This window comes from Pyxicephalus adspersus, chromosome 2 (assembly GCF_032062135.1).
Source record: "Pyxicephalus adspersus chromosome 2, UCB_Pads_2.0, whole genome shotgun sequence".
NCBI lineage: Eukaryota > Metazoa > Chordata > Amphibia > Anura > Pyxicephalidae > Pyxicephalus > Pyxicephalus adspersus.
In genome coordinates, this window is record NC_092859.1 from 118,100,844 (window position 1) to 118,110,177 (window position 9,334).

The following is a 9,334-nucleotide window of genomic DNA, read 5'->3' on the forward strand; positions in this document are numbered from 1 at the left end:
TTTAGAAAATTGTTGTTGTGGCACATGTGCCTCTTGTGGTGTCAGTGCATTACTGGTGGATGCTGAAGCATTCATTGTGTAAAAGATGTCCGGACTTGCCACTTTTTGTGTCTTAATTTATTTAATATACGTTATTAATGTACTTTTATATTTCTCAACAGAATGGAGATATAACACACATCCATCTACATACATAGTACTGCTTAGCAGAGAAAATCATCATAGTGACCAAGCAATATGCATCAAAGTCCTGTTTTCTGATTCATAGCAAAATAAACTCAGTTACCTGTTGTACTCAATTTGTGTTATTCAAGGGACAATTGTGTTTGACCTACCATAATCTGTTTATCAGTATCTGAAAAGGAACACATCCTGTACATAATATAATATATCATACTTGTCCTAAAGTAGATGTGTCAACCTTTCTGCATCTATTATTTTAATAATTTCAATAAACCAGTCTTTAATTGTGGGAGCCTCAAAGTTTAGTAACCAGGCATTTTCCTGTGTTTAAAAAATGGGGAAAATAGTAAAAATATAAGTGATAAGTTCCCACTACAGATGAAGGATCTCTCTGATCACAGCTCTTCTATTAGTAATCAGATGTACCTCGAAACATTGTCTGCAAACAAGCAAGAGTTAACTTGTAACAGTATTCTTTGGTAATTATGGGAAAGACAAGAACAAACTGGGTTATCCTTTGCATCCAGGAATGAAATAGATCCACAGCCAATTAATATGTCAGATGATTCTCCTCTGATAATTGTCTCAGGTCTGATATCGGATAACAATCTGATGTGTGTACAGCGCTCAACTCCTGTCGTTCATGGATCCGTCCTGGTGGATCCACTGACAACGAACGGTCGCAATGAAAGTGAGGGGGAGAGAGCACAACGGGGTGCCACTCCATCGTTCTCCCCCCTCTATCCAGCATAACAGCACTGATCTTTTTTAATGGGTGCATCAGATAAGGAGGAAACCTCCATTTAACAGCTCATACCATAGAAGAAAGAGATTGTCCATCATCTGAGAGCACCCAATTGGTCAAATTGGGCCCAAATCGCTTCAAACTTATCCAAACAGATATATAATCGAGCAGGCATTTGTTCCATCAGCCAAACATCCCCCACACAAGCTCTCAACTTAGATAGAGAGGGCAGACATGTTGATCCCCCACCCACCGATATAAGGCATCTGAGAGCTGTAAGGATGTGATCTATGAGGGTTTTCTTTTGCTTGGAGAGTCTTGATATGGGCAAGTTCAACAAATGAGTTACTGGGTCCAACTGGACTGAGGTGTCTGCTATGCTGAAGAGCAGATTGTTAACCTCTGTCCAATATTATCTAATCCTTAGATTCGATTCACCAGCATTCTACAGCATAGGTCACTACATGGGGGATAGATAGCATACAGTTTATCTGGGGTATAGTATCAGTGCATATGAACTTTGTATGCATTTTCCTAATATAAGGTGCACACCGAACTTTTATGAGCTCTACTCCAGGTAACCTGCCAAAGCTCAAACTGTACCTCCGTGCCCAGGATAGCCTCCGGGTTGTACATATATGCATGTTTAATAAATGGCATAGCTGGTTTCATATTCAGCATTTGGTAGATTTCAGAGATTACTCCCGTGCGAGATGGGCCACCTGCAACTCTCTAGTGAATGGGTTGGATATATGACCAAAACAAAATATTTGTTTATAACACCATAGCTGAATCATTTGTAGTGTCAGACTACCAGAGATCTGAGGGTTGTACAGAAATGATGTAAGTAGGGAATTAAGGGATGAGAGATGATACTTACATTTGCAGAATGACCAGATTTGTTTAATGAAACGCATGGGTGCTAGCAGTGAGATGGATGGAGCTATAGAATAAAGAAAAGGAGATACCATAAGACTATTCAAACTACTTCTTGCTGGAACTCCAAGTTATTGGCATACAACAAAAAGGAAATAGACAAGGAAAAGGAGAGATTTCTTTGACAATTAGACAATAATTACTAGATTGTAAGCTCTTCGGGGCAGGGTCCTCTCCTCCTGTATCACTGTCTGTATTAGTCTGTCATTTGCAATCCCTATTTAATGTACAGCGCTGCGTAATATGTTGGCGCTATATAAATCCTGTTTATTAATAATAATAATAATAATAAAGATTTAATTATAAAATGAGATTGGACACCATGTATGGTGACCTCTTACAAAACAATAATCAACAAATCAATCTACAGTGAAAGGTAACAGTTGTGGAAATAGTTATCATGACATTATAGCTGAGCGTGGTGAACATAACAAGACACGATTATCTCAATAATCATAACAAGACACAATTATCTCTGTCCCAACGCGTTTGCCAATAAGGCTTTATCAGGGGAACAGTAGAGAAGTATTTGTGTCTAATAAAACGTATTGAGCTCCAAAGACTGGCAATGGGTTTTACTTTAGATAAGATCCCCGCTTATTCCCGATGAACATCTTATGATAGTAAAGTTTGCTTAAAGACGGTTCAAGTCCAAAAAGCCTAATTTAGTATGTGATTGGGAAATTAATTAGTAAGCACTGGTTCGTAGGGTGCAATCAGGACTAAATTCCCATTGCAAGATCAAACTGTCACCTTTCAAGATCAGTTGATTTTTGTTTAGTTAGGGTTCAATGTACATGGTGTCCAACCTCATTTTATGTAGATGTTTGTCTCAACATATTATTAGGCAGCGTGGTCAGTTAATGTATAAAATCCTCACTGCAAGTTAAACACAAACAAAGCAAAAAAAAAAGAACACTGCTACCTCATAGCCATACATTTGAGTGCATTATTTGTCAGGGTAGCAGCCCTATAAGACATTTGTGTCTCTGCCATCTCTCAAGTGACAGCTCTCCTCACAACTACTCAGACTACGTCACTGCTGGTCTTTTAAAATCTAGGCGCCACGCCCCTAATAGGCGGTGCTTATCTAGAGGCGGGGCTTAGCACGAGGCAGAACGTCTCCCTGTCATACTTCATAAAAAAGAAAATGCTATCAATGCCTCCTCACTCTGCCACACAACGGCATACACACAGCCCAATATACTGAAAAAGGGTTGTTTTCCAATGCCTAACCCCTGTGCAGACATGACTATCGCTCTATAAGTAAATGGCAGCCGTTCTCCTCTATCGCAGTGAAGTCAGAGTTTCGGGTGACGTCATCATCGGGCGCCGGGAGGTGAGAGCTGGTCACCATGGTGGTGCTGGAAGATGTGTGTGTGTGTTGTGACACTTGTGCTGCAGATACTGTGAGTTGTCATGGTTGTGCTGGTTTATTTCATTCGTTCTTGTAAACTGCACCATGACTGTAATTTGTATTGAGCCTAGAGTTGTCATACATAAAGTTAGGCTGATAGTCCAGTGCTATTTCCTTGTTCCTGGATTGTGTAGAGTTGTGTTAGGAATGTATTGCCATTTCCCACAGACAAACTTGTAGTATGGGTTTTAAAAGTGCAGCAATATTTACTGAATTATAAAAAACATAATTGGTTTAATGCACACACGTGACTGATTTACCTGCTAAAGGGGGCGGAGTCAGCTGTAATGTGCAGCTATGACATCATGTTTGAAGATTTCAGCACAGCTCCCCCTAGTGCCTAGCTCTAGCCATGGCAGCTTCAACCCCAACCTCCACCATCTTTACTGCTTCAAAGTCCTGTAATTCTCCTCACCCATTGGATTCAGTTTCAACTTCTTACAGAAAAAATGTCCCTGTACCACAACCCCCTTCCCAGTCTCCGGACTTACACAATGCGTGGAGTATGTCTGGACCTGCTTCTAAAAAAACGTGGATGTTAAACACTCGTGGAAGTCTACTCTGCACAGCTAGGCTTCCAGTATCGTCTTCAGGCCAAAAAATAAGCTTACGTTTGAAGAAGCCTGTACAGACTTTTATAGTCGTATGCAAATCTATGGAGACGTTTTGACAGCCAAATGTCCCTAAAAGCAACAAATGCAAAAAAAAAAAGGTGTTTTTACAAGACTTTTGTGTTTGCAGGGTGTGAAAATGTTTACAAAAGAGGTCTGATCATGCCCTATTAAGGAGGAAGTAAACTCAAAAGTCCCCCAAAACAAAAAAAATTCACTTTCCTTAATTCCGCAGCGCAGTCGACTGGTCCGAAGGGGTCTTCCATGGGAACCTGCGTCGCCCCAGAATCTGTCTTTGTGCCGCCACTATCTTCTCCTCTTCTTCCTACGTCACCCGACCCAGGCGCAAGATCTGGTGACGTAGATGGGGAAAAAAACACGCATGCGCAGTGAGATCGGTAATTTTTTTCCCTTTACACAAAAAGGCTCCTCCTTCTCGAACATGCGCAGAAGGAGCACCGAACGATGTGTGACGTAGATATCCCGGGAGGCTTTGCGCTCCCATTCATTAGGGGGCAGTGCTGCGCCAATACAAACAAACAGAATTTTAACCTTACATAAAAGAGATGCCTATCCTGAGAAAGGGGATGAGCTAGGTAAGCCAGCATCACTCTGTCTTTGAATCCTTATGGTGGCAGCAAAAACAAGTGGTAATACCAAAATTTATTTTTTAGGTGAAAATAGGCTACAAAATTAAAAATGTATATTTTCTGTACACACACACACACACACACACACACACACACACACTGCTCGTTTAAGAAAAAGTCACAAATAACCCTATAATATTGGTGGTCCACCTTTGGCTTTGATTATGGCATGTATTTGCCATGATATTGTTTCAGTAAGCTTATGTAATGTATTTATTTCCATCCAGAGCTATATACGGTAGTTCCCCAAGGTCTCATATTGATCACGGTGAAGTTAGAGTGCTGTGTACAGTCTTCGCTTTCACATGCCAAATCCATGTGTGATAATAAAGTCATGGCTCCCTGAAACATTCTCAATTTAAATTTGATGAATCCTGGCATTCTCATCTTGAAATATGCCCATGCCATCAGAAAAAATAAAATCATTTAATTAATATTATTAATATTGGGCAGCAGGTTGGCTCAGGGGTTAGCACTCTGGCCTTTGTAGTGTTGGGTCCCAGGTTTGAATCTCGTCCAGGACACAATCTTCATGGAGTTTGCAGGTTCTCCTTGTGTTTGCGTAGGTTTCCTCCGGGTACTGCGGTTTCCTCACATTTCAAAAAAACATTCAGTTAAGATAATTGGCTTCCCCCCAATTGTCTTTAAACTGTAATAGACATAGGTAGGGACATTATATTTGGGGGACAGCTAGTGACATGACTGGACTTTGTACAGCGCTGTGTAATATGATGGCGCTATATACTCTGTAATAATAATATTTATTAATTACCAGTACTTATGAAAAAGCGGGGTATTCAGGTAGTCAGCAGAGCTCATTTTCTGGGCACATAATGCTGCTGAACCCAGACCTGACCAACTTAAGCAGTATCAAGTGTATATTTAGGGGTGCATATGTCACACTTACTTGTCCTGTTAATTACATTATAGTTTAATCGTGTCATTTTTCCCTTGTCTTTCAGAATGGACCAGGTTGTATTAAGTTATGGAGATTCTCTTTTGCGCTCTTCTGATGTCGCGCTACTTGATGTCCCAAACTGGTTGAATGATAATATCATCGGTTTTTCCTTTGAATTCCTGGCATCTACCTTAGCACCACCTAAAGCTGAAAAAGTTGCTTTCCTCAGCCCTGAAGTGAGCCAGTTCACCAAATGCTGTGGAAGTGAGGTCAAAGATTTTTTACGTCCGCTGGAACTTCCAAAAAAGGACCTTATTTTGTTACCTGTGAATGATAATGCAGGATCTGAAGCTGGTGGGTCACACTGGAGCCTCCTCGCCTACCTTCGTAGGTCCCATGGACTTCTTCATTTTGACTCCTCGCCAGGAACTAATTCTCCACATGCAAAACTCATGGCCAAAAACCTAAATAAATTGCTGGGTAATCCTCTTTACCAGGAGGAGAATGCACCCCTCCAACACAACAGCTATGATTGTGGAATGTATGTGATATGTGTGGCTGAAGTTCTCTGTAAACAGTATTTCCAGGAGTATACCTATCTGAATTTTGAAATGATTACACCCCAGTATGTTACACAAAAGAGGAATGAGTGGAAGGCGGTCATCCGAGAACTGAGTTCATCAAAGGTTGCTTCTGGCCAGTCCAGATATGTTTCTAATTAGACTACTTGAGAAATCCATTATGCTCTTGTCTGCTAGCAGATACAAACTCCAACAAGGTGCATTAAAATTTATAATGATCACACTGACAATGTGTTTGAGTGTGGTGTGTTCTAAAAGCTTTGTTAGATGCATTTTGGGTGCCCTTTCCATCCAATGCATCTTCCAAAAGGATGAAAGGTTTACCATACTTTAAAAATGAATAATGCAGACATGAGTGGTCTGTATATGTTTTATGTCTCTTTCCTTCCATACACCTAAACATCTTTGCTAGTATTTTAAGTCACATTTAAATTAAAAATAAACAAAAAACGCCTTAAAGTAGAAGTAAATTTTGCTTTAAAGCACTAGGTATTATTTGTTTTTAAAAGATTGGGCAAGGCAAAGTTTATTTGTGTTCTCTAATGACAACTAAACTGGGTTATCTTTTTGCTTTGGAAATATCCCCTTTCTGTTGTGTGTGGGACAGAAAGTGAATAATCCTAGACACCAGAAACAAAACTGAGATCCTGATTATTCCTTACTCTAAAATACCGTACATGCATTTAAATGCACTGTAAATGGAAATCTGCCAGGAATGTCTTGCAGCTTGTATTGCAAGTCCCCTTTTAAAATGTTATAAGTATGGTATACTTTTTGCATCACACAACTAGGATGCTGTAGGGACATTTTACATTTCCTTATCTATATGCTTGTACTAAGGTAGAGATTTGGAGAACATTGAAAACCAATTGCTTAGCATGACAAGACATACAACTGATACTCCAAATGACCAAAGGCATTGCCCATATTTCTATCTTGGCAAATTCACTTTAATTATATATCTGCTATCCTGTGTGGAGTTCTACCAAACCTAAATTTATTAAGGACTCTTTGGGGAAATATATTAAATATTAGAAGCCATCATCAACTAATATTTAACAATGTAAAGACTTGTGCAGACTGTTTGATTTCCAGCAGTAGCCTTGTGGTTTATTTCTATCAACCAGTGCCTGGTTATCATTGAAATGAATGAGAGTGGTTCAAACTTTTTTTTTTTTTTTCCTTTACAAGTGTTTACCTATGATATATTCTCTTAATGCTTCATGCAGTATCTTCGGCTGGTCTGTTGCATGAACCACTTCCTTTTTGTTTGGGCAGGAAAACAAGGGCACTACACAGCTGGACAAAATAATTCCTATGAATGCTACCTGGCACTAAGTTGTTAAAAATAAGAGCCATGGAATAGTTTGTGGTTTGTCTAGACCAGTCCTAACCCTGATAGAAGTTTTGCCTTTGTATTATCAAATTTAGAAGATTGTGTTTGTTTTGTTTTGTATGCAGAGTAACTCTAAGCAATATAGGTTGCTTTTAAACATGATAAAACCAAAAATGCAGGTGGCCTTGACTATTTACAGTTTACAAAATAATACAGCAAATTTAGCTTTATTTAAAACAAATATTTTTGACACTTCAAATTGCAATTGTTTTAATGTGTTGTCAAATTATTCACTTAATAAAATTTTACTGTGACTAAAGTTTGTAGTTGTAAATATTTTATCGACCACAAGGTGGCACTGTGCCGAGAGCAAAATTTGACAGCCTTACCTTTTACAGGTTGTGCATTTAGAAGTTTGGATGCCACCACCCCTGGTCAACTTACACGTTTATTTTCTACATGTGATATTAACAAACGTTTTGTATAGATGGTCATAGCTCTGCAAGTTGCATTCCATGGTATTTATTTGCTGTACTTACATGGAATGTATTTAAAGGTCTATGAGAAAATGTCAAAGCAGGCAATACATATAACATTAGGTTGGGTATAGTTTAGAAGTAGAGTTTTACTTGGAAAAGTTCTGAACAGCCTGCAAATCTCTCTTTAAATGTTTTCTCATATGTAAGTAAAGTATGTATTGAATATTTTTATATTTTCTTATGATAGGATAAAAACATTGATGAAATAACACCTTGTTCTTGAAGTGCGTAGTCCTGATAAAAATTACATTTTATTTTTCAAATTTATATTACTGGGAAAGTTGGAAGTATTACATATAGTAGAAGGCTCATATTACAGAGACTAAAGAAACAAGCTCACACAAGGTTCCAGGAATAATACTATCTTTTTTTTTTTCAGTAATGTACAACTATGCAAGATCTACAGTAAACAGGACCAGGATTTTTCTTTTCTTTAAATGGGCTAAAACCAGGTTATTTATTGCTGGTAAATGTTTTCTTTATTCAAGACACAATACAGGAACTTACTGGAAATGTTCAAAAATAAAAGATTTCCTATTAGTCTCTGGAACAAGTGTCCCCATTAGAAAGATTTCTCATTTCTGGTCTACCTCTTCCCCAATACAAAACTAAGATTTCTGCTTACTAGATTGCGTCCCTTTTTCTTTACCTCGCCTCCTCTTGCTCCCAGCATTTTACCCTCCTTGTATTTTCTGGGTTTGGGAACTCCATTCCTTCCAGCATAAATTGTACAGTGAGCTGTGCACAAGCTGTCCAGAGCCTCCATTAATTAAAGGGTCTGCTTACTCAATAAGCCCCTTCCCAAATCAAGAACTCTTGTTAGGTGTTAAAACAAAAAGGGAATAATTTTCCTAAGACAGAATTTTACCTGCGAAATGGGCTATCCATACCATGAAAGATGAAAAAAGTGTTTTGTTTTTTAATTCATGCTGTGCTTTTTTATGCAGTTGAAAGCTTCTATACATATTTGTATTGAAGATGCATTTGTTCTTTTTAGACCTCAACCTGAACTCCACCTTTTACACATACAAGAGAAGGCAGTGCAGTGAACTAAACAAACCCAGTGTTTGCTGAAGTTTACTATTCTGTCAGCATTTATTACACATGGGCTTCTCATAAACTTAAACTCAATGGAGTCACAAAGCAGTGACAGTGGAAGCACAAAGACAATACAAATGAGGTTTGTGGCTTTTTATGCTGTCAGCAGTGGTAGGACAACTGATAAAAGTTAGGGAAAACTGCTGGGGGAGAGGAATGGAGTTTACCCTGTGTCAGTGTTCACAGTTAAGAGAGTTTTCTGATTCAAGTAAATGGGAAAGATAAAGCTTTACAAACACACTAAAATGCACAGCATGATGGCAGAGTATGAGAACCATGTAAGGCAATGGAAATGATTAGGGTGACTGTGCTGAGATAAGAGACAGTAGAGAGATCCTCC

General features: G+C 38.7%; 1 protein-coding gene across 2 annotated transcripts; it reads left to right on the forward strand.

The window, feature by feature from the left end:
• The first annotated feature begins 2,979 nt into the window (after positions 1–2,979).
• Positions 2,980–7,676, forward strand: SENP8 (SUMO peptidase family member, NEDD8 specific). 2 transcript variants are annotated; one of them, XM_072402104.1, is made up of 2 exons: positions 2,980–3,203; positions 5,505–7,676. In XM_072402104.1, the coding sequence occupies exon 2, from the start codon at positions 5,506–5,508 to the stop codon at positions 6,160–6,162; it is 657 nt and encodes a 218-aa protein (XP_072258205.1). In that variant the 5' UTR covers positions 2,980–3,203; position 5,505; the 3' UTR covers positions 6,163–7,676. The 2 variants fall into 2 exon arrangements, with proteins under 2 accessions (XP_072258205.1, XP_072258204.1); XM_072402103.1 differs by having other exon boundaries at positions 2,981–3,273.
• Positions 7,677–9,334: the final 1,658 nt, after the last annotated feature.

Excerpts from the sequence above, each read along its gene's own strand:
- SENP8 (XM_072402103.1), top strand. The coding sequence starts at position 3,236 with ATGTGTGTGTGTGTTGTGACACTTGTGCTGCAGATACT. Across the intron at positions 3,274-5,504 it reads ACACTTGTGCTGCAGATACT|AATGGACCAGGTTGTATTAA; the intron begins GTGAGTTGTCAT and ends CTTGTCTTTCAG.